The sequence below is a fragment of the Hyla sarda genome, chromosome 1 (assembly GCF_029499605.1).
Source record: "Hyla sarda isolate aHylSar1 chromosome 1, aHylSar1.hap1, whole genome shotgun sequence".
NCBI lineage: Eukaryota > Metazoa > Chordata > Amphibia > Anura > Hylidae > Hyla > Hyla sarda.
Window position 1 is genome coordinate 296,727,759 of NC_079189.1, and position 25,324 is coordinate 296,753,082.

A 25,324-nucleotide genomic window follows, 5' to 3' on the forward strand; every position below is an offset into this window, starting at 1 on the left:
CGCTCTGGGTAAAGTCTACGGGCATCCAAACAACCAGAATTATTTCAACTTTGATCGCATCTAAAGAGTTAATGCCGGACATCTGCCAGCCACGGGTCCTGGCTGCTGATACCAGCCAGGACCGTGTAGGTATGATGCGAGCTCAGGTCCCGAGCTTGCTTCATAACCCTCCTGTGCCGCAGCATCTGGTATACCCGGCGTTCTGTGGCAAGGGGTTAATTCATACAAAGTTTGAACCCCCGTTTCACCCCTTCAGGGGTGGAATTTTAGAAAACATTAAAATACGTGTTAATTGTTAGCCTACAAACAAAGTTTCATGCTTCTAGCTTAAAAAATGACGGACTTCCATACAAATGTTCAACCCCTTTTTCACCCGCTTAAGGGTTGAATTTCGAAAAATCCTTTCTTAAAAATTCAGCTTTCTTGGTCCAAGGGTTTAGGCTGGGCGTTGATGAGTCAGTGAGTCAGGCCTTCTCTTATATATATATATATATATATATATATATATATATATATATATATAATTAGCTTTTGCCCACGGCTTCGATCACGTTAAATTTGGGGTAACATACATTTACTTTGACATCCTTTGAGGACTTTTACCGAGTCTGCGCGCAGGGGAACCCGCCTTCTCGTGCTGCTTATATACTGCCAACAGTGCTCATATCCCCTCCTCATATCCCATCCTCCTATCTTGACCTCCTATCCCGATCATACTATCTCGATCATCCTATTCTGACCTCCCATCCTGTCCTCATATCCCGACCTGTAATATGTGTACCAGGTATTGAAATATCTCCAGCCGTACGGAAGTTATATGGGAACATACATTTCCCATTGATTTGCATCCTATATTTTAAGTGTACATATAGGTAACATGTGACCAAGTATTATCGAAATATCTCCAGCCGTTTGGAAGTTATGCAGTATCATATATTTCCCATAGACTTGTATGGGACTTAAAAAAAAACAAAAACAATCCCTTTTTCACCCCTTTAAGGGTGGAATTTCAGGTCTCTAGGTCCAAGGGTTCAGGCTTGGCGTTGATGAATCAGTGAGTCAGGTATTTTTATATATGACTAGGGATTACTCTGGTCTCAGCCTTTTCCATTCTTGCTGTACTGCTTGAGTCAACACGTCGCAAGTCACCTGGTTACTGGGGGATTCGCTGCTTTATGTCTTACCGGACGTGATAGCCCCCTGATGGCTCATAGGGCCCATTTGTATGTCCCACCGTGAGAGTGTTGAATGCATCCCCACTATCTGCAGGTACAGCCTTGCATACAGATAAGATACACATCATCAGGGTTTCAAGAAGGGACAGTAATCCCTAGTGCACAAGAATGCAGAAGCTCCAGGGACATGAAAATGCAAAAACCCCATTCACTCCCAGACTGGTAATACAAGTTAATTGACAGCATACATAACTTTGCATCAGGGGCACATACATTTTTTTATTAAAAGTTTAAAAATCCTGGAATACTGCTTTAAGGGAATCTGTTGCAATATTTAACCATCACAAACTGCTGCTATTGATGGACAAGTGAAAACACTGAAATACAGTATGTCATTTTATTCTCCGTACTTGCTGGCATTCCCTTGAAGTCAGCTTGCAAGATGTTCTCTTCACTGAATCACTGAATGCCAATGGATACCTGCAGGTCCAGACTGGGATCAAAAATAGACCTGGGCATTTTAGACTATGCAGCCCATTTCTTGGTGGGGGTCCAGCTGCTGCCAAGCTACAGCTCCCATTATACTTGGAGTGCAACAGCTGAAAAGCCACAGATTGGGGTTGAGTTTTACCCATTGTCACCTAGTCAGACAGAATACACAATGATATAGTGACTCACAGGTGACTTCTCTGTTGTCTCCTTTTTTCCTTCATCTGGTTCAGATGCTGTGACCTCTTCCTGCTACATCTTCCCAATGCAGAGTGTGATGTCCAGACAGAATTGGTCCCATACTTTGTCAACAGATCCTCATTTTGTATATCAAAATAATAATCAGTATAACTGCCAGACACAGTGCCCCCTGACCATAACCCAGCCAAACACTATGCCCCTGAAAATACTACCACACACAGTTATTTTTCTTTGTTTGGTTAAATCCCACCCCTCCTCCTCCAGACCTCTCTGTCCCCCTGCTCTCTTAGACCGCTCTGTTTTTCCCAGAACCCTAAGTCCTCCAGACTCCTTTGTCCCCCATACCCCTTTTTCCTCCTCCAGACTTTTGTCCCTCCCAGACCCCTCTGTCCTCCTCCAGACCATAAGTTCTTCTACCCCAAGTCCCTCTCCAGACCCAAAGTCCTCCAGACCCCAAGCCTGGCCTGGCCACCCACATGATGTAAAAACAAAAAAACAAATGTGATTCATTAGACCAGTCCACCTCCATTGGACATTGGACAGGCGCTAGCATTGGTCCTCTGACCAGATTCTATATCTCTGGACATACCAATAAAATAAAAACAATCAGGCATTCAAGGTTATGTGTAGGATATGTGTGGTGATTCTCATCTTGAACTTATTTAATTACGTTGTTTCAGCCTACTTTCTTTAAGATAGCATTGTTGTAAATTTTCTGTATAGGATGGATCATGTAATGGCCTCCAGCATTATGCTGCTCTGGGAAGAGATGAAATTGGAGCCAGGTCTGTGAACCTTATGCCCAGTGAGAGTCCTCAGGATGTATATAGTGGAGTTGCTCAACAGGTAATATTCCACTTAACTTGCAATGTCAAGTCCGTAGGTAAAATGGTAAGATGTGGTTTCATTTCTGCCTCTCGTTGTCAGGTGGAGGAATTCCGTAAGATTGACGCCAAGAAAGGAATAAAAATTGCTCAGGTACTTGAAGGGTTCATTGGGCGTAAAGTGGTAAAGCAGACAGTAATGACTGTGGTGTATGGTGTGACTCGATATGGAGGAAGGCTTCAGATTGAAAAAAGACTACGAGAAATGGACTCTTTTCCACAGGTTTGTGGGGGTGGGTGTATAAAAAATTTGTGTTGCTGACTCTTACCTGCTCCTAACTAAAACACTTTTCTTCTTCTAGCAATATGTCTGGGATGCCTCCCATTATCTGGTCCAGCAAGTGTTCACTAGTCTAAAAGAAATGTTTTCAGGCACAAGATCTATTCAGGTAACTTAACCTTCCAAATAAAAGGAATTTTTTTTTTCCATCACAAGTCTTCGAGTGATAAGAAGGTATTGTTCTGTGCAGCTGGCACAAGATTCACAGAATTTTGTCAATATTAATAAATAGTAGAACAACTAGACAAAGAGTGTGGGGGATGGGCACTGAACAGCAATTAATGCAGCACAGCAGTAGCGCACCTGGTGAACAGTAATATCATCAATGGGGTGCCAGACAATAGTAGAACCAACAATTCCACAGATAAATCCACAAAAGGAAGAAAGAGATGTCTGCACTCACCATTTAGGGTGCGTTCCTACAGGGCGTATACGCAGCGTATTTGACGCTGCGCAAAATTTATGGCAGCAGCGGGAAATACGCTGTGTATACCTTGCTCACTATACACACAGGGCTTTCCGGCGGCAGCCCTATGTGTGTAGTGAGTTTTGGAGGCGGGCCGCGCGTTACAGTCACGCCGGCACACGGCCCCGCCTCCAAAACTCACTACACACATAGGGCTGCCGCCGGAAAGCCCTGTGTGTATAGTGAGCAAGGGATACGCAGCGTATTTCCCGCTGCTGCCATAAATTTTGCGCAGCGTCAAATACGCTGCGTATACGCCCTGTGGGAACGCACCCTCAAGATGAAAAAGTATCAGACTTTATTGAAGAGATGTCCATGTCTACAACATATTCGGACACATTAGATCTATTGTCCATATACAATACAAATTCAACCAGGTGCAGGGAGGGAAAGACAGCTACCAGCCGGCAGCCGGAGCGTAATAGAACGACTGTGCGGTTTTGCGTCAGTGACGCATCATCCGGTTCCTTGGATTAACAACCAGGTATATATTGAAAAGGAGGAGGGGGAGGAGTGACCCTCCACCAACAAAGATACAAGGTATACATGTTAAAACCAGATAGAAATCTTTAAAACAAATTTTTATCCTGCTATTTTATAGAAAAGAGCTGAAATAATTTAATTCGTTTATACCTAGGGGGCCTAACGCTTTCAATTTCGTACTCCACTTTGCTTCACAGTGCAATCATTTTATGTGTCTGTCTACACCTTGCGGTTGTTGTGGAATATGTTGTATGCCTGCGAATTGAATATTCTCAATTTTTCCATTATGATAAGCATCTATATGGGATATAAATCTAGTGGCACCTATTTTTGTGCGTAGAGAATATAAATGTTCTTGAAATCTAATATTAAGATTTCTTTTAGTTTTTCCTATATAAAAAAGCCGCAGGTGCAAATGAGACAATAGACTACAAAATTAGATCTGCAAGAAATTAATTGATTGACTTTAACAGTATAACTGCCTAGTTGTAGATAATTTTTTTTTAAAATAACGTATTTACAATAATTGCAATGTCCGCAAGGGAAATTGCCGACTGGTATATTTCTAGTGAGCCAATTAGATTCAGTATGGGTTTTTAAAACTTTAAAATTTTTTATGTAATCGTGAATTGTTTTATTTTTTCTGAAGGTTATCGGTTTATTTTTAGGTCTTGCTCTAACATGTACCAATTCGTAAGAATGGCGTTTTTTATTATATTATTCATAGGGCTATTATCGGACGGAAAAAAAATGTTGTCGTTCTTCTTACTTTTTCTTTTATGTTTGTTAGGAATTTAAAGCTCTCTTCTGTCTCTGTGTTCCGCTCTCAGGAAAGCTTTTTGAATGATAGATTCAGGATATTGTCTCTCCACAAGTCTTTTTTCAGTTCTTCTGCTTGTGTATAATATTGGTTATTATCACTATTAATTCTTTTTAATCTGATGAACTGTGAAAATGGAATATTGTTTTTTATATAGTAAGGATTAGGGGTGTGAATCGGCAAGAATTTGGCGATACGATACGTATCGCGATACACGTTTGACGATACGATATATTCCGATATATCTCGTTTCTGTTTGCGATACGATATATCGCGATATATCCCGATTCTGTCTCAAAAACTATATATTGCGATTTATATGTTTGTTTTTATTATGTTTACATGTTTTTATATAGGAATAGTAGGTGATTTGAACTTTTAATATGGAAGGGGTTAATGTGTCTCTTTTAAACTTTTATTAAAACTTTTTTAGACTTTTAGGAGGAATCATTAGATTCCTCAGACAGATGAATAGAGTTCTATTGAACTCCATTGCTCTGTGATCCATTTATAGAGCCTAGTCCAGCCAGCCTAGTCCAGCTGATCCACCCCACTAGCCCACCAGGGAGCATTCACAGGTCCCTTTAGATGCCGCTGTGAGCTTTGACAGCGACGATCTAAAGGGTTAATAGCCAGCCGCGGCATGCTGGCTATTATCGGCGGCCCCCGGCTACAGAAATCAGCCAGGGGCCACAGAATATGGAGCGGGCAGGAGTCGGGAGCCCATTCCGTACACCCAGAGCGCCGCCACGCTTGTCAGGTTCAGCCCTGCTTGCACGAGCCGGAAAAATTCACCTGCCTGGCGCCCGGAACTGCATGTCCCGGGCGTCGGGAGATACGAATTCCACATCACTAAAAAGATCGATTCAAAAATATTTTGAATTGATACAGTATCGCCAAATGAAAAATCGCAATAAATCGAGTGAATCGTTTTTTTTCTTACACCCCTAGTAAGGATGTAAACTTTGATAATGCAACAGCAAATTTTTTGCTATTGTTTTTCTAAAGCCTGTAATTTTTTGTTTAAGTTCATCTATATTAAGTAGGACATCAAGAAAATTTTGAGATTTTCCTCCATATTTATGTGTAAATAACATGTTCATGTCATTATTATTGAGATATTTAACAAATTCTTCAAAATCATTTTTAGTACCATCCCAAATTATTAAAATGTCATCCACATATCTCAGGAACCGCTTCACAAAACGGGTGAAGGGCTTCCTGAGAGTGTGGACATAAGTTAGCTTGAAAATAGCAAGATAAATATTTGCAAAGATACATGATACCGGGGATCCCATTGGGGTACCATGTATCTGTTTGTACCATACATCATCATAGGTAAACGTGTTGTTACTGAGAATGAAAAGCAATGCTTCTGCAACAAAATCTTTAAATTCCTTTGATTTTCCGGAATAGGAGAGAAAATGTGTCATGGCTCGTACACCCGCCTCCCATGGGAAGCGGGTGTAGAGTGCATCTACATTTAGGGATACTAACACATAAGATTCCTGCTAGATGAAATCCTCTAAATTACTTAACAGGTCACTAGTATCGCTAATGGGGAGGGGAGATTAACCATTCGAGAAAACTAGACAAAGCTTCGGTCGCTGACCCGATCCCCGAGACGATGGGACATCCCGGGGGGGCGGGTCAGCGACTTATGAATTTTAGGGAGCAGGTACCATTTTGCAGGTTTAGGGTTGTCTGGCAATAATTTGGCAGCTGTTTTTTCGGTGAGAATATTTTTTTCAACTGAAATTCTTAAAAAAGACTGAAGTTTATTCATAATTTTACTGGTGGGATTACATGAGAGTTTTTCATATGTTTCTTTTATTGAGTTTTATAATTTATTTTTTCCTTTTTTTTTTTTGAAGATGTTAAATTGAGTTATAGACATGCTTTTCTTTAATTCTGATTTTGCTTGTAGAAGTTCTGTAGTAATTTTTTCATATTCTCATTGATTTTTTTCTAAGATCATTTTTTGTCATTTCAGAGCATGATTTAAATGTGCTTTTTTTCCATTCCTCAACAAACAGTAGGTCATCTTGAAACTGTGAGGGTCGTTTATAAAACCGCAGACCTCGAGGGGCTCTATTACATTCCATGTAGGCAGATAAATACGTGTTTCTTTTCTCCAAGAGTTTGGATACGAAATTCCAGCGCTTTTAGGCTGAGTGTCAGGAGCTCATCCATGGATTCGCAGGACAAAAAATACACTCCGTTGTCTTCCCTCCATGTATTGATGGCAGTATCCATAGTGCTGTTATCAGGATTATCCTCCATAATAGCTTCTGATCTTGTGTGCGTGCTCTCATCCATGAGACAGCAGAAGTAGAATAACTAGACAAAGAGTGTGGGGGATGGGCACTGCACACTATAGGAACAGCTAGTAATGCAGTACAGCAGTAGCGCACCTGGTAAACAGTGATAATATCATCAATCGGGTGCCAAACAATAGTAGAACCAGCAATTCCACAGATAAATCCACAAAAGGAAGATGTTTTCTTGATGTCTCACTTAATATAGATGAACTTAAACTAAAAATTACAGTCTTTAGAAAAACAATAGCAAAAAATTTGCTGTTGCATTATCAAAGTTCACATCCTTACTATGTAAAAAACAATATTCCACATTCACAGTTCATCAGATTTAAAAGAATTAATAGTGATAATAACCAATATTATACACAAGCAGAAAAATTGAAAAAAAAGACTTGTGGAGAGACAATATCCTGAATCTATCATTCAAAAAGATTTTCTTAGAGCGGAACACAGAGACAGAAAAGAGCTTTTAATTCCTAACAAACATAAAAGAAAAAGTAAGAGGAACGATTCGATAATAGCCCTATGAATAATATAATAAAAAAACGCCATTCTTTCGAATTGGTACATGTTCAAGATTACATTAAAAATAAATACGTTTTAAAAACCCATACTGAATCTAATTGGTTCACTAAAAATATTCCAGTTGGCAATTTCCCTTGCAATTATTGTAAATACATTATAAAAAATAAATAATAAATAAATATATATATATATATATATATATATATATATATATATAAAACTAGGCAATTCAAATTATTTCTTGCAGATCTAATTTTGTAGTCTATTGTCTCGTTAGCACCTGTGGCTTTTTTTATATAGGAAAAACTAAAAGAAATTTTTTTTTAATGTTTTTATTAGTTTTATTGAAAAGTAAACAACCAGCAGCCACATGGCCCTTCAGAGGTAGTGATGGCATACAAAAAGCAGAAGACAGTAAGGCCTTGATGGATAAGGTCACTTGTACAAAATGTAAACTACAAAATCTTGAGGTACAATCCACAGAGGCCTACACAGTGGGTAACTGGAATATGTTAAAGAGAACAAGAAAACAAATTAACAACCGGCGAATGGTTGCCATGTAAACTTAGAACTCAGCAAGATGTCCAAATAGGGTATTCACCACCATACATCCAGAGAATAATGGTTAACGAGTATAAGAAATAATAGACAGGTGACATAGGATGAACAGGCACTGACTTAGTAAGTGGACATATAAGAAAACTAAAAGGAAACTATACAGTATAAGGACTAATTAGGCAGTACTGTTACGAAGCGTGAGAAGTGGACATAGAGTACGTACATTGGGTAAGAGGAGAGGAGCACCAAGCACCCCACACTGAAAGGAATTTACCCAGACATTTCCTGTTTTTGTAAACAATGTGGGAAAAGGGTATCACAGCATTAACCAGAGCCTTCCATTGAGACAGGGTAGGCGGGTGCGGGTCCATCCACTTTAGTGCGACTGCCTTCCTGGCCAAGAACAAAGTTTCCCGCAAGAACGTGCGGACATGATGCGTCCACACCTCTTCGTTTAATACACCAAATAGACAGATTAGAGGGTCAGCTGGGGGGGGGGAGGGCTACACAATCTGAGCGAGAAGTCGGAGGACATCCTGACAGAAAGACATAATTTGGGGGCATACCCAAAGGAGATGCCAAAAGTCAGCTCTGATGGCACCACAACAGTGACAGGCATCAGAGTCAGAGCGTCCCATTCTGTGGAGTCTAACGGGGGTAATGTAGCTATAGTGAATAATGTTCAATTGGATAAGTTTATTGTTGGCCGCCGGGGATACCAGCATATGTGAGGATAGGATCTCCTCCCAGTCATCCCCAGTTAAGTTTGGAATGCGCGACTGCCAGTACTGAACAGATGGCAACTGTGAGCATGAGTTCTTGGCCTGGATAAGACACGTTTAGAGGATGGACACCAGTCCCCTAGGTCCCTGGGACTTGAGAATCCCTATCAGTGGAAAGGCAGAGATGGGTGGACTCCCCAACGGAAACTGAGCATTTAGTGCATGACGCAGCTGTAGATACTTAAAGAAACTATGTCTAGGCAAGGCATGACTAGATTGCAGTTGGTCAAAAGAACATAAAACATTATCATGGTACAATTGTTCCAAAGTATGCACCCCAGCATTCTGCCAGAAAGCTGGAAGAAATATTATTAGATTTCGAGATCATTTATATTCTCTACGCACAAAAATAGGTGCCACTAGATTTATATCCCATATAGATGCTTACCATAACGTAAAAATTGAGGATATTCAATTTGCAGGCATACAACATATTCCACAACAACTGCAAGCGTTAGGCCCCCTAGGTCTAAACTAAAGAAATTATTTCAGCTCTTTTCTATAAAATAGCAGGATAAAAATTTGTTTTAAGATTTCTATCTGGTTTTAACATGTATACCTTGTATCTATGTTTGGTGAAGGGTCACTCCTCCCCCTCTTCCCCCTTTCCCATATATACCTGGTTGCTAATCCAAGGAATCAGGAACCGGATGATGCGGCACTGAGGCAAAACCGCACAGTCGTTCTACTACGCTCCGGCTGATAGCTGTCTTTCCCTCCCTGCACCTGGTTGAATTTGTATTGTATATGGACACTATATCGAATGCGTCCGAATATGTTGTACACATGGACATCTCTTCAATAAAGTCCACTACTTTTTCATCTTGAATGGTGAGTGCAGACATCTCTTTCTTCCTTTTGTGGATTTATTAATAAATAGTAGGATAACCCAAGAGATTCCATACTCTATCTGCAGAGTTAATGTAAATCTGCATATAAAGTCTGTATTGATCTGCATGAATTGAGATATTGGTTATTGGTTTGTGCATGTGAATTGAAGATAACTGTGCATGTGTGGAGGGCTGTATGGGGAGGTTACAGGTTTAACCCCTTAAGGACGCAGCCCTTTTTCACCTTAAGGACTGAGCCCTTTTTCGCAATTATGTCCACCGTCACTTTACAAATTAATAACGCGAAAACGCTTTTACCGAATATTCTGATTCTGAGATTGTTTTTTCGTGACATATTCTACTTTATTTTGGTGGTAAATTTTCGGCGTTAATTGCATCCTTTTTTGGTGAAAAATCCCCAAATTTCATGAAAATTTTGAAAATGTAGCATTTTTCTAACTTTGAAGCTCTCTAATTGTAAGGAAAATGGATATTCCAAAAATGTTTTATTTTTATTCACAAATACAATATGTCTACTTTATGTTGGCATCATAAAATGGACATACTTTTGCTTTTTGAAAAAATTAGAGGGCTTCAAAGTAGAGCAGCAATTTTCAAAAATGTCATGAAAATTGCTAAATCTGAAGGGACAGATGTTACAGAACTACAACTCCCAGCATGCCTGGGCAGTCAAGGCATGCTGAGAGTTGTAGTTTGGCAACATCTGGAGGGCTACTGTTTGGGCACCACTGTAACAGTGGTCTCCAAACTGTGACCCTCCAGATGTTGCAAAACTACAACTCCCAGCATGCCCAGACAGCCTTTGGCTCTCTGGGCATGCTGGGAATTGCAGTTTGGCCCCCCTAGTGGTTGCCACAGTAAAGATCGATTTGCTTTCACTTTCAATTCCCCCCCCACTGTCGATTCCCTACCTGATCAGGATCCAGCAGGCTCCAGCGAAGATCCCAGGTCCCCAGGCATCTTCTCCTGCAGGTACGGCCTCCATCTTCTTCCCAGAGCCCCTCGACATCCAGGGGCGGGCAGAACGGGGGGTTGCCATGGCAACCCCCTGTCCTGCGCTGCCATTGGTCAGAACTCCGTTCTGAGTAATGGCAGGGGATAGGAGTAGATCGCAGCTTTGCGATCTCACTCCAATCCTTTAGGCTGATCGGGGCTGTTGCTGACAACTCCGATCAGCCCTATTTTCCGGGTGATCGGGTCACCAGAGACCCGATCAGCCCGGAATTGGAGAAAATCGCATTTCTGAATTGACATGCGATTTTCTCCGATCGCCGACATGGGGGGGGTCTCAGGACCCCCCTGGGCGATGTGCCAGGGTGCCTGCTGAATGATTTCAGCAGGCATCCGGCTCCGGTCCCCAACCGGCTAGCGGTGGGGACCGGATTTCCCACGGGCGTATGGATACGCCCTCGGTCCTTAAGGACTCGGAATGCAGGGCGTATCCATACGCCCTGTGTCCTGAAGAGGTTAAAGGGGTACGCCGGTGGAAAACTTTTTTTTTAAATGTACTGGTGCCAGAAAGTTAAACAGATTTGTAAATTACTTCTATTAAAAATCTTAATCCTTTCAGTACTTTTTAGCAGCTGTATACTACAGAGGAAAGTCTTTTTATTTTTTGTGTTGTCCACAGTGCTCTCTGCTGACACCTGATGCCTGTATCAGGAACTGTCCAGAGCAGGAGAAAATCCCCATAGCAAACCGTTGCTATGCTGGACAGTTCCAGAGAGCACTGTGGACAACACAAAAAAGAAATTCAAAAATGAAAGAATTTCCTCTGTAGCATACAGCTGCTAAAAAGTACTTAAAGGATTAAGATTTTTAATAGAAGTAATTTACAAATCTGTTTAACTTTCTGGCACCAGTTGATTTAAAAAAAAAAAAATAATAATAATCTAATTCACAAACCCAATGAATAGGGATGGGTGGATATCTTTTTTTAGTCTTCTTAAGACTGGTTAAATTTTTTGTTTATATATACTTTGAAATAAAACAATATATTTACTTTGAAATAAAACAATCTCACGTTTTCCCATCATTCGGCACTCAGTACCTCATAATGACAAAGTGAAAACAGAATGCTGGAAATGTTTATTAACTTATTAAAACTAAACTATTGTATTATTGCATATTCAAACCAATTATGTAGTTTAAGCACCTTTGGCAGCATCACAGCCTCCAGCCGTCTTCAGTATGATGCCACACAGTTTGCACACCTGGATTTGGGGATTTTCTTTTATTGTAAATCCTCTAAAGCTGTCAAGGGTACAAATTGGCCATTTTCAGGTTTCTACAGAGATGTTCATTTGGGTTGTTCAAGTCAGTGCTCTGGCTAGGTCACTAAAGGACGTTAGCCACTCCTGTGTTGTCATTGTTGTATTTGAAGGTGAACCTTTGGCCCAGTGTGAGGTCTGAAGTATTTTGGATCAGGCTTGTATTAACTCCTTAAGAACCTAGGGCATACATGTATGCCCTGGGCCCACTCACCTTCTATGAGCGCATGTCATAGCGGTCCGGCAGCTATTTGTCTGTTGGAACCCGTGGCTAATGCCGGACATCACCTATCGCAGTGATGCCTGTCGATAACCCTTTAGACGCCACTAACAAAATTGATTGCGCCATCTAAAATGTAAAAAAAAACCAAAAAACTATTCAGCTCAGCTGATCAGGACCACCGCAGTGTACTGATCAGCTGATAGGGCCCTTACCTGCCTGCTCGCTGTCTGATTGCTGCTCCAGTCAGCCATAGCAGACTGGAGCAATGGAGCCCTTACACATCCCTGTATGTGGAAATATAAAAAAGTTATAGAGGTCAGAAGAAAACAATTTTAAACATACAAATTTTTGTACAAAAGTTATATAATTTTTTAACCCCTTACTCACCCAGAAAATTTTGATTTCTGGCTCACGCTTTTTTCATCCTCCCCTTCTAAGACTCATAACTTTTTATTTTTCCACTAACAAAGTTAAAAATAACTGACATGCAAACTTTATTCCATGGGTCAGTACAAATCCAATAATACCGAACTTGGAAACTTAAAAAAGAAAAAAAAAATACTTTGTTCTTTACAATGTTATCATCCCTATAAAATGTTCTATTTTTCCACCTACCTAGCTGTGTTAGGGTTTATTATTTGCGCCATGAGCTGTAGTTTTTAACGGTACCACTTTTGTGAAGTTCTGGCTTTTTGATCACTTTTTTTTTTTTTTTGGTGGGGGGGGGGGGGGGCGCGATGTGATGTAACCAAAAATCTGCAATTTTGGTGTTTAGAATTCTTTTGCGTTTATGTTGTTGACCGTGTAGGATCAGGAATGTAATAAAGAAATAATGTTATATTTAAAAAATGGGAAAGGGGGGGGGGTCATTTGAATTTTTATAAGGGTGGAATTTTTTTTATATTTCTAAAGACATTTTCTTTTTTTTTTTTTTCCTTTAAACATATATTTTTTGGCCCCCCTAGACATCTATCATAAGCCATCATTAGATGGCTTACATACATCAATCTAATGCTATTGATGATCCATGAACTGTGTGCTTGATTGCTGCCCAATCACAGAGCCAGGGAAAACATTGAGGATCGGGTAAGGCCCGGGCTACCCTGGTAACCCATCCACAATCTTCCCACGGGTTTGGAGGTGGGGGACTATGGGACCACCAGACACCAGAAAATAGTGACATTTAATGCTCAAATGACGTGATCTGTATAGATCATTACCGGCAGATGTCAGCTGCTGATAGCAGCAGGCATCTTCTGGTTATGACGCGGTCCGTCCCGCGGGTCCGTGTCATGTACGCTCACCCGACTCATGATGTACACTTATAAAATAAAACCTAAATCATTTGGATTGCATTGTAATCGTATGAACCTGCAGAATAAAGCTAAAGTGTAATTTTTACTGAAAAGTGCATTGCGTACAAGTCCCCAAACTTTACAAAAGTTTTTTTTTTTTACTTTGCCCTGCAAATAATTTTTTTGGGGGTTTTGACATAATTTTTTTTTGCCATAATTGATGTGATTACAAAGTAAAATTGGTGGTGAAAATATAGGGCTGTAGGTGGAAAATTTAAAACGTTATGGAGGTGAGGAGGAAAAAACTAAAATGCTAAGAAAGTGCTTAAAAGGGTACTCTACTCCCCAGCGTTCAGAACATTTAGAATGCCGGGAGCAGGCTTCAGGGGGTCGCCACGCCCCTTCATGACGTCACACTCCGCCCCCTCAATGCAAGTCTGTGGGAGGGGGCGTGAAGGGTCGTGATGTCACAAGGGGCGGATACTGCCAGGGCCCTGGTAACATAGGGGGAAAAAAAACTATACTTACCTTACCCCATTTTCCTGTTGGCCCTGCGGCAGCTTTGGTTCTTCTTCCGCCGGCCACTCATCTCTTCAATCTGTTTCTTTTCTTTTATTTTAATTTTTTTATTATTTATTTAATTTTCATATATATATACAGAACAGAAACAATCATATACTACTGCCCCTTACCAGGAGAATATCATTCCATCAGTATAATCGTACTAAATCATACACACCTTCAAACACTACCCATCCTACATACTTACATACAGACACAAGCACACGCAAGCACAGACCCATCATTTACTGAGACCATTCAAAGCAATAAATAGTATAACTCAAAATGAGTACCTACTCAAACCAGAGATATACTTAAAATCAATTACATTCCTCTATCTCAGCACTCCATCTTTCAGATTGCCTCTCTCATACTCCTAGGCGTCTGCTTATATGCCCCTCCATCATAAGGTTGTGGTGTACAATAATCTTTATAACTGATAGGTCGGGCACATCAGCAGATTTCCACCGCTGAGCAATGGAAATTCTAGCTACTGTGAGAACATGGTATATAATAGTAAGATGGCATATCTGTGTTTTATCTAGGTTTAAAAAAAGTAATGCCACTTCTGGTCCCCAGCTGAAAGAAAAAGGGACCAAGTGCTCCAAGTAGCCCCTGACACTGGACCAAAAGGGACGAAAAAGTTCCCATTCCCACCATTATTCCAATGTGGAATAATGTGCCAACTGCCTTGCCACACCTCTTCAACCTGATTCTGAGATGCGCCATTAGAGCAGGGCCTTCTTGCTCCGCCAGTCACTGTCGGAGATGATACACCTTTGTGGCCAGTGAGTGGGAAGATCCTTCTCCAAGCACTTGTCTCAGAACCAAAGCTAGTACAAAAGGGGAGGGGGGGTAACCAGGGGAAGATAAGTATTTTTTTTTTTCCCCCCCTTATCTTACCAAGGCAGAGGCACTATAGTTTTTGCAGCTTTGGAATACTCTTTGAGAATATCACTGTATTTATCCTAGTTACGCCTTATTCAAAGTTGTATTAAAGTTTTCAAAAAGAATATAAGTAAGGGAAACTGGGTACAGAAACCAAAAAGAAGGGGGGAGTGAAAGGGGAAATGCAACAACAAAAACAATGGTTCCAACATAAGAACATACATAAGCAAAGCTAGTTCCTCCAAAACCAGAATTAGAATTGAGGCCAAAAAGTTCAATCTTGGTTTCACATTTAAATACTTTTTCACAAACTTCAGGCTTGCATTCATGCGCTTTTCTGGACACTGTACTATAAAGTCCATATTAGTGGAGTGATAGATGACCTTCTGAAAGTTTCTCCCATTTGCACACAGAATCTTTGGAGCTCAGCCAGAGTGACGATTGAGTTCTTGGTTACTTTTACCAAGGCCCTTCTCCCCTATTAGTTTGGTGGGGCAGACAGCTCTTAAAATTCATTTAGGAATTTATTTTGTAGGCCATTGTTCTCTTGGGAACCTTCAGTGCAGCAGAATTTCTTTTTTGTACCCTTCTACAGATATTGTGCCTCCACATAAACCAGTCTTTGAGCGCTCTAGGCAGTTCTTTCCCCCTCATGTCTTAGTTTTTGCTCTGATATGCATTGTCAGTTGTGAGACCTTATATAGACAGGGCTGTGCCTTTCCAAATTATTTCTATTCAGCTGACTTTACCACAGGTGACTCCAGCCAAGGTGTAGAAACATCTCAGAGATGATGAGAAATGGGAGGCTCCAACTAAACTTCATGTGTCATAGCGAAGGGTCTGAATACTTGTCAGTGTGAAATGTTAGTATTTACTTTTTAATCAATTAGCAAAGATTTCTAATATTCTGTTTTTCCCATTCACATTATGCAGTATTGAGTTCAGTATGATGGAGGAAAACTTTATTTTTTAGCACAAGGCCATAACATAACAAAATGTAAAAAAAAAGAGAGGGTCTGAAGACTTTCTGAATGCATTGAGCATAGAATAATGCAATGACCTAAAACATTGAAATATATTAGGGAACATAAATCGAGTCTCTACCTGAACTTTTCTTTTTTCTAGCACTGGCTGACCGAAAGTGCTCGCATGATCTCGAAGTCTGGAAATACAGTGGAGTGGGTGACACCTCTGGGGCTCCCCATTATACAGCCTTACCACCGTAGCAGGAATGTCATGGTGAGTTTTTCTACTGCTCATTACTTATCTAGAAAACTATTAGGAAATTTGGACCAAAAATTTATGGAGCCATGGAACCACACTGCTAAAAGGAGTCTCAAAATCACTAGTAGACTTGAACCAAAATGTTCTAGTCAATTTAAAGTAGTATTGCCATCACCTTCATTCAGAACTAGAATAGCTGCTTTTCTGCCACTGCTGGCTGTTACAATACTAGATAGGTATGGGCCCTAGAGATGAAAATCTTGGATATGTCATAAATGACTGTTATAGGAATACCTTTTTTAATTAGAAATATTCACATCATACCCCCCCCCCCCCCAAAATATATATATTTCCTAAAAGTAAGACTGACACGTTGTCAAAATTCCATTAAGAATTGTACACAGTGGCCCTGATTTATTAAGTGTTGTGTAGTTTTCTTTGTGGGTTTTAAAGGGGTACTCCGACGCTTAGACATCTTATCCCCTATCCAAAGGATAGGGGACAAGATGCCTGATCTTGGGGGTCCTGCCACTGGGGACCCCCGTGATCTTGCAGGCAGCACACCAGTTAAAATCAGCAGCTGTCACGGCCCCTCCCATAGGCTTGCATTAAGGGGCGGAGCGTGACGTCACACTCCGCCGGCCCTGTGCTCCGGGGACTGATTTTAACTGGGGTGCTGCGTGCAAGATCACGGGGGTCCCCAGCAGCGGGACCCTCGCGATCAGGCATCTTATCCCCTATCCTTTGGATAGGGGATAAGATGTCTAAGCGCTGGAGTACCCCTTTAATTCCCTACAATTTTTTTTCTACCGTATTTACTAAAGTTTCCCAAAATTTTTATTTTTATTTACAAATGCTCCGATCTGTAGGGTTTTCCTCAGCTCAAATCCCAAACTTATGTGGAAACCTTAGTAAATATGTAGTTTTTTTGTAAAAATGGCAGGGATACACCCCCCTTTCAGTGACCACGCCCACTTCCCCCCGATGGCCACGCCCCTTTCTGGGTTCCCTCAGTAAAATTGAGAGTTAGTCATTTTTTTCAATTCTGGCGCAGACAGAATATCTGGCGCAATCTGCCAGAATCTGGTGCACAACTCAACAAAACATGTTGGGTTTACAATAGTAAATCAGGTCCAGTATGTGTAGAATGACACTGCTAATACATTGTCACAATCCAGACACTATTGCATTCCTTCCTACACGTTTCACTGCACATGTTTTCAAGGATTGAGACACACTGTAATGGCAGCAAATGATATTGCACACTGCTGTTCATAGATTCCAAGGCTGTCATCATTATGCGCTATGAATTTTACTTAAAGGAGTAGTCCAGTGGTGATTCAGTGGTGAGCAACTTATCCCCTATCCTAAGGATAGGGGATAAGTTGCAGATCGCGGGGGGTCCGACCGCTGGGGCCCCCTGCGATCTCCTGTACGGAGCCCCGACAGCCCGCGGGAAGGGGGCGTGTCGACCTCCGCACGAGGCGGCGGCCGACACGCCCCCTCAATACAACTCTATGGCAGAGCCGAAGCGCTGCCTTCGGCAATCTCCGGCTCTGCCATAGAGATGTATTGAGGGGGCGTGTCGGCCGCCGCCTCGTGCGGGGGTCGACACCCGCTATCTCGGCGGAGAGCCGGGGCCCCGTACAGAGAGATCGCAGGGGGCCCCAGCGGTCGGACCCCCCGCGATCTCAAACTTATCCCCTATTCTTAGGATAGGGGATAAGTTGTTCACCACCGGACTACCCCTTTAAATAACTGGCATCCAATCAACAGGTTCGCATGCCACTTGATGACCATAATATTATAGCCTGCAGAGTTGCAACGATGAATCAATATTATCAATAAAAATCTATAATGGATTCTAATTGTTCAGTATATGTGGTATAGTTGGGTGTTGAGTTTTTACTAGTGTGAAATGTTGCTTCCAACTTACAGGATTCACAGCTTTACAAGTTGGGAAAATGTTCTGACCAGTTATTTCTTGGTGAAAATTTCCAGCCATTTATTCACAGGATTTTCTGTGAATTTAATAGCTTGTCGGTTTATTTTGGTGCAATGCCCCAAAAAGTCTGGTGCAGATAGGGCTGCCATCAGACATTTTGGGGGCCCCTTACACAGCTCAAGGCCTGGACCCCAGGAGCCTCACCCTTCTGTGGTGGCCTTCCGCTGAGTTCGCCCCCAGGGCCTACCCCCAACCCAATTTTTGTTTTTGTTTATATATATATATATATATATATATATATATAATTCCAATTACTTTATAGCTTTATCGAAACCTGTGCAGAGGAAAAGTGAAGCAGTTGACTCTAGCAACCAATCACATTGCTTCTTTCACTTTTTAAGAAAGACTTTGAAAAATGAAAGAAACAATCTGGTTGCTCTGGGCAAATGCACAACTTTTCATCTGTACATGTTTTAATAAATCTCCCCCACTGGCCGTACAGAGGTAGATACCAGAAAGCGTTCTGCAGACTGTATAAGTGATTACAATTACATTTAGATACTCACAGGTGACGTCTTCTCTGATTGGAGTCGTTCCTGTTTACTTTTTTTTTTTCAACCTTCAATTCAGCCCAGGGTATCATGAAGACTTCTCCTGGCCAAATGCTCCAATATAGGCCTCTGTGCTCCAATATATAGTTGTAGGCCCCTGTACCACATTATATAGTTATAAACCCCCTTTGTGCCCCTATGTGTAGTGATAAGTCTCCTGTACCCCCATATGTAGTGATAGGCCCCCTGTGCTCCTATATGTTGTTGAAGGCCCCCTTTGCCCCCATATATAGTTTATAGACCCTGCTGTGTCCCCATATGCTGTTGTAGGTCCTCTGTGCCCCCATAATAGTTATAGGCCTCCATATGTAGGGCACGTTCATTGCTCTAGCACCTCCTGGCGGCCACTGCTGTTTTAAAGTGGCAGTAGCCGCTGGCCCCAGAGGTATGTGCAGAGTACGGTCAGTCAGTCAGTCAGTGTATAGTGACACCCCCCTTCCCTCAGCAGTCACTGACTGACAAAACATAGGGGGAAAAAAGTGTTGGCCCGGCCAGGCCCCACTGGAGATCCGGGCCCCTTACTAGAGTACCGGTTGTACCCCCTGATGGCGTCCCTGGGGGGTAGACACAATTTGTGGTGCATTCAGGGTAAATCAGGGCCATTGTTTCTGTAACCCCACTTGAGAAAGGTAGCAAGAGGCTACTGAAACTTTGTCTGTTTTTTTCTGCACTATGGAATTAACTACCACATTTGATTGGATACATTTGGTGTGCTGCACTTATCCTTTGGTGCTAGCTATATATAATTATATATTCATTTGGGATACTAAATACACTTTACCATAGATAGTTGTGTTTTAGTCTTCATCCATATACTCCATTGCTCCTTAATGTGGCATTTACTACCATCTGTTGGATTAATAAAACATTTCTACACACGTATTTATGTGGAATGTAACTATGGTGACAGTAAGTCACATTGCTACAGATCTTGGTATGTTAAATGTGTCGTGGACCTTATATATGTATACCCAGTTTTATGTAAATTAATAAATATGACATCATTTTTATACTTACCTATTGATGGAGGGATTATTCTCTTGGAGTGTATATAGCTCCTCAGGTTGTGGGCTGTTTGTGTCTATTACAGATTACCCCTCCTTCCTCACACTGTGAATATCTCCTCCTGAGTCATGTGTTACCCATGGGGGCACTCTTTACGTCAACCTGTTGGCTCACCGTCATATTCTGTTATGTATTGCAGTTCCACAGTAACCTGCAGATGGTGTCCTTGGCAAATAAACATGATGCTAATGAGTGAGTTTTCTACTATCTCCCCTCTAAATGTATTTCAATGAGTTGTGGAGGAAGAAACTGCTTCCACTATGTGCCCTGTCCTAGAAATCGCTTTCCATTATCAATTTATTTAATGTAACTGCTCTTAATTTATCACTAGTATAAGAGGAAGGCTGTATGCATATACTGTCCCCCAACTGAAACAGATTGTTAAAGTGGATCTGACATGCATATATGTGTTTAAGGGCAGCATATTTTATGGCTGGAAGGTTTATTGGTTACAAGAATATTGTGCTGTTTAGTATCAAGTCCATTGCAGAGCATGGTCTCCACCTCTGCCCTTAGCATTGGCCGACAGCTACTGTACATAAGGACGGGTACCAAAACCGCACAACATTCTTGTGCCACTTGGTCTAAAAGCCCAGTGAACCTTTCACCAATGTGCTGCCCTTAAATAAGACAGCATATACTTATGACGGATCTGCCTTACCCATCCTCATCTCAGGTGGAGCCATGAGAGATGGTCAATATATAAATACAGCATTCCACTTATAAGTTTTAATTGTTTGTACTGTTATCTATAGCATAACTGGATCCACGGTGTTCTCTTTTTATATATTTGTTTTCAATCAGATAGGATAATATTTTCTTTTGCCCTATGGTATTGTAGTCCAGTGGACTTGAACTTATTGTGGTAAGAGATCCACTTTAAGGTATATTTAGAGGAGCATGAGAATACCATCAAATATTATACTCTGTACGTCAGAAATTAAGAAACAATTGTGCAGTTGCTTTTGGTTGCAGAGCACATTGCACATTTTAGACATTAAGTACAATTATTTGTTGTTGGGCCATGTCCCTATAACTCAGCAGTCTTTCCATTTCTAGACGACCAGATACCATGAAGCAGAAGAATGCTTTCCCTCCTAACTTTATCCACTCTCTGGATTCCACGCACATGATGCTCACTGCATTGCACTGTCACAGGTAGACCTATTTAAAGGCCACACGCTAAATACATTTATATTATTTGGAGTCTAATATGTCACCCTTCCTTATTTCACTTATTACAGACGCGGCCTAACTTTTGTGTCTGTTCATGACTGTTTCTGGACACATGCAGACACTGTGGACATGATGAACAAGGTGGGACATCTTCCTAAATGTAACTGATACAACTAGATCTAATATCTGTACCCAAAATGAATTCATCCCTCTTAATGACTATATAGTAATAATTATGTAGAATTATGTTTGTTTTTTACTTCATGTGTGAGATGATATGTGAATGCACAAAATTATTATGTAATATTTCTAAGGGGAAAGGAGCCTTTTCCTCTCCCTCTTCTTTTTGGGTTCTTTAAAGGGGTATTCCGGGCAAAAACATCTTATCCCCTATCCCAGTGATGGCGAACCTTTTTGAGCCCGAGTGCCCAAACCGCCAATTTTTTTTCCTTCAAAGTGCCAGCACATCAATTAAATCAGAATACTGATGTGTGTGGGGTGATGTATGTTTGAGGGGTGCTGTGTGTGTCTGAGGGGTGCTGTGTGTTTATCTGTGGGGTGATGTGTGTGAGAGGTGATGTGTGTTTGAGGGGTGCTGTGTATCTGCCTGAGGGGTGCTGTGTGTCTGAGGTGCTGAGTGTGGGGGTGCTGTGTGTGTTTGGGGGGTGCTGTGTGTGAGGTGCTGTGTGTGAGAGGTGATGTGTGTTTGAGGGGTGCTGTGTGTGGGTGTTTGAGGGGTGCTGTGTCTAAAGGTGCTGTGTGTGTGGGTGCTGTGTGTGTGTTTGAGGGGTGCTGTGTGTGAGGTGCTGTGTGAGTGTGTGAGGTGCTGTGTGTGTGTTTGAGGGGTGCTGTGTGTGAGGTGCTGTGTGAGTGTGTGAGGTGCTGTGTGAGTGTGTGAGGTGCTGTGTGAGTGTGTGAGGTGCTGTGTGAGTGTGTGAGGTGCTGTGTGAGTGTGTGAGGTGCTGTGTGTGTGAGGTGCTGTGTGTGTGTGTGTGTGTTTGAGGGGTGCTGTGTGTGGGTGTTTGAGGGGTGCTGTGTGTCTAAAGGTGCTGTGTGTGGGGGTGCTGTGTGTGTGTTTGAGGGGTGCTGTGTGTGAGGTGCTGTGTGTGTGAGGTGCTGTGTGTGTGGGGGTGCTGTGTGTGGGGGGGGGTGCTGTGTGTGTGTGGGGGGGTGCTGTGTGTGTGGGGGGGTGCTGTGTGTGTGGGGGGGTGCTGTGTGTGGGGGGGTGCTGTGTGTGTGGGGGTGCTGTGTGAGTGTGTGAGGTTCTGTGTGTGTGTTTGAGGGGTGCTGTGTGTGAGGTGCTGTGTGAGTGTGTGAGGTGCTGTGTGAGTGTGTGAGGTGCTGTGTGTGTGAGGTGCTGTGTGTGTGTGTGTGTGTGTGTGTGTGTGTTTGAGGGGTGCTGTGTGTGGGTGTTTGAGGGGTGCTGTGTGTCTAAAGGTGCTGTGTGTGGGGGTGCTGTGTGTGTGTTTGAGGGGTGCTGTGTGTGAGGTGCTGTGTGTGTGAGGTGCTGTGTGTGTGGGGGTGCTGTGTGTGTGTGGGGGTGCTGTGTGTGTGGGGGTGCTGTGTGTGTGGGGGTGCTGTGTGTGTGGGGGTGCTGTGTGTGTGTGTGTGTGTGTGTGAGGTTCTGTGTGTGTGTGAGGTTCTGTGTGTCTAAAGGTGCTGTGTGTGTGTTTGAGGGGTGCTGTGTGTGTGTGAGGTGCTGTGTGTGGGGGTGCTGTGTGTGTCGTGCTGTGTGTGTGTGTGTGGGTGCTGTGTGTGAGGTGCTGTGTGTGAGAGGTGATGTGTGTTTGAGGGGTGCTGTGTGTGGGTGTTTGAGGGGTGCTGTGTGTCTAAAGGTGCTGTGTATGGGGGTGCGGTGTGTGTGTTTGAGGGGTGCTGTGTGTGTGAGGTGCTGTGTGTGTGTGTGAGGTGCTGTGTGTGTGTGTGTGTGTGTGAGGTGCTGTGTGTGTGTGTGTGTGAGGTGCTGTGTGTGTGTGTGTGTGAGGTGCTGTGTGTGTGTGTGTGTGAGGTGCTGTGTGTGTGTGTGTGTGTGAGGTGCTGTGTGTGTGTGTGAGGTGCTGTGTGTGTGTGTGAGGTGCTGTGTGTGTGTGTGTGAGGTGCTGTGTGTGTGAGGTGCTGTGTGTGTGTGTGTGAGGTGCTGTGTGTGTGTGTGTGAGGTGCTGTGTGTGTGTGTGTGAGGTGCTGTGTGTGTGTGTGTGAGGTGCTGTGTGTGTGTGTGTGAGGTGCTGTGTGTGTGTGTGTGAGGTGCTGTGTGTGTGTGTGTGAGGTGCTGTGTGTGTGTGTGAGAGGTGCTGTGTGTGTGTGTGTGAGGTGCTGTGTGTCTAAAGGTGCTGTGTGTGTGTTTGAGGGGTGCTGTGTGTGTGGGGGGTGCTGTGTGTGTGTGAGGTGCTGTGTGTGTGAGTGAGGTGCTGTGTGTGTGTGTGTGTGTGTGTGTGTGGGGGGGGGTGCTGTGTGTGTGAGGTGCTGTGTGTGTGTGAGGTGCTGTGTGTGTGTGTGTGAGGTGCTGTGTGTGTGTGTGTGAGGTGCTGTGTGTGTGTGTGTGAGGTGCTGTGTGTGTGTGTGAGGTGCTGTGTGTGGGGTGCTGTGTGTGGGGTGCTGTGTGTGGGGTGCTGTGTGTGGGGTGCTGTGTGTGGGGTGCTGTGTGTGGGGTGCTGTGTGTGAGAGGTGATGTGTGTTTGAGGGGTGCTGTGTGTGGGTGTTTGAGGGGTGCTGTGTGTCTAAAGGTGCTGTGTGTGTGTTTGAGGGGTGCTGTGTGTGAGGTGCTGTGTGAGTGTGTGAGGTGCTGTGTGTGTGAGGTGCTGTGTGTGTGTGTGTGTTTGAGGGGTGCTGTGTGTGAGGTGCTGTGTGAGTGTGTGAGGTGCTGTGTGTGTGAGGTGCTGTGTGTGTGAGGTGCTGTGTGTGTGTGTGAGGTGCTGTGTGTGTGTGTGTGTTTGAGGGGTGCTGTGTGTGGGGGTGCTGTGTGTGTGTTTGAGGGGTGCTGTGTGTGAGGTGCTGTGTGTGTGTGAGGTGCTGTGTGTGTGTGAGGTGCTGTGTGTGTGTGTGAGGTGCTGTGTGTGTGTGAGGTGCTGTGTGTGTGTGTGAGGTGCTGTGTGTGTGTGTGAGGTGCTGTGTGTGTGTGTGTGTGTGTGAGGTGCTGTGTGTGTGTGTGTGAGGTGCTGTGTGTGTGTGTGTGTGAGGTGCTGTGTGTGTGTGTGTGAGGTGCTGTGTGTGTGTGTGTGAGGTGCTGTGTGTGTGTGTGTGTGAGGTGCTGTGTGTGTGTGTGTGAGGTGCTGTGTGTGTGTGTGTGTGAGGTGCTGTGTGTGTGTGTGAGGTGCTGTGTGTGTGAGGTGCTGTGTGTGTGTGTCGTGCTGTGTGTGTGTGTGTGTGTGTGTGTGTGAGGTGCTGTGTGTGTGTGTGTGGGGGGGGGGTGCTGTGTGTGTGAGGTGCTGTGTGTGTGTGTGTGAGGTGCTGTGTGGGGGGTGCTGTGTGTGAGGTGCTGTGTGTGAGATGTGATGTGTGTTTGAGGGGTGCTGTGTGTGGGTGTTTGAGGGGTGCTGTGTGTCTAAAGGTGCTGTGTGTGTGGGTGCTGTGTGTGTGTTTGAGGGGTGCTGTGTGTGAGGTGCTGTGTGAGTGTGTGAGGTGCTGTGTGTGTGAGGTGCTGTGTGTGTGTTTGAGGGGTGCTGTGTGTGAGGTGCTGTGTGAGTGTGTGAGGTGCTGTGTGTGTGTGAGGTGCTGTGTGTGTGAGGTGCTGTGTGTGTGTGTGTGTGTGTTTGAGGGGTGCTGTGTGTGGGTGTGCTGTGTGTGTGTTTGAGGGGTGCTGTGTTTGAGGGGTGCTGTGTGTGAGGTGCTGTGTGTGTGTGAGGTGCTGTGTGTGTGTGAGGTGCTGTGTGTGTGTGAGGTGCTGTGTGTGTGTGTGTGTGAGGTGCTGTGTGTGTGTGTGAGGTGCTGTGTGTGTGTGTGTGTGAGGTGCTGTGTGTGTGTGTGGGGGGGGGGTGCTGTGTGTGTGAGGTGCTGTGTGTGTGTGTGAGGTGCTGTGTGTGTGTGTGTGTGAGGTGCTGTGTGTGTGTGTGTGTGAGGTGCTGTGTGTGTGTGTGTGAGGTGCTGTGTGTGTGAGGTGCTGTGTGTGTGTGTGTGTGAGGTGCTGTGTGTGTGTGTGTGAGGTGCTGTGTGTGTGTGTGTGTGAGGTGCTGTGTGTGTGTGTGTGTGAGGTGCTGTGTGTGTGTGTGTGAGGTGCTGTGTGTGTGAGGTGCTG

The 25,324-nt window shown here is 43.4% G+C and overlaps 1 protein-coding gene across 1 annotated transcript in view; it reads left to right on the forward strand.

Moving 5' to 3' along the window:
• Window positions 1-25,324, forward strand: part of POLRMT (RNA polymerase mitochondrial) — an 83,479-nt gene that overhangs the window by 49,560 nt on the left and 8,595 nt on the right. Inside the window, exons 12-18 of the mRNA XM_056562741.1 lie at window positions 2,589-2,711; window positions 2,793-2,972; window positions 3,052-3,138; window positions 16,198-16,311; window positions 20,057-20,109; window positions 20,977-21,075; window positions 21,162-21,234. Of these exons, the coding sequence (XP_056418716.1) occupies window positions 2,589-2,711; window positions 2,793-2,972; window positions 3,052-3,138; window positions 16,198-16,311; window positions 20,057-20,109; window positions 20,977-21,075; window positions 21,162-21,234 (729 nt within the window). The remainder of the gene's footprint in view (window positions 1-2,588; window positions 2,712-2,792; window positions 2,973-3,051; window positions 3,139-16,197; window positions 16,312-20,056; window positions 20,110-20,976; window positions 21,076-21,161; window positions 21,235-25,324) is intronic.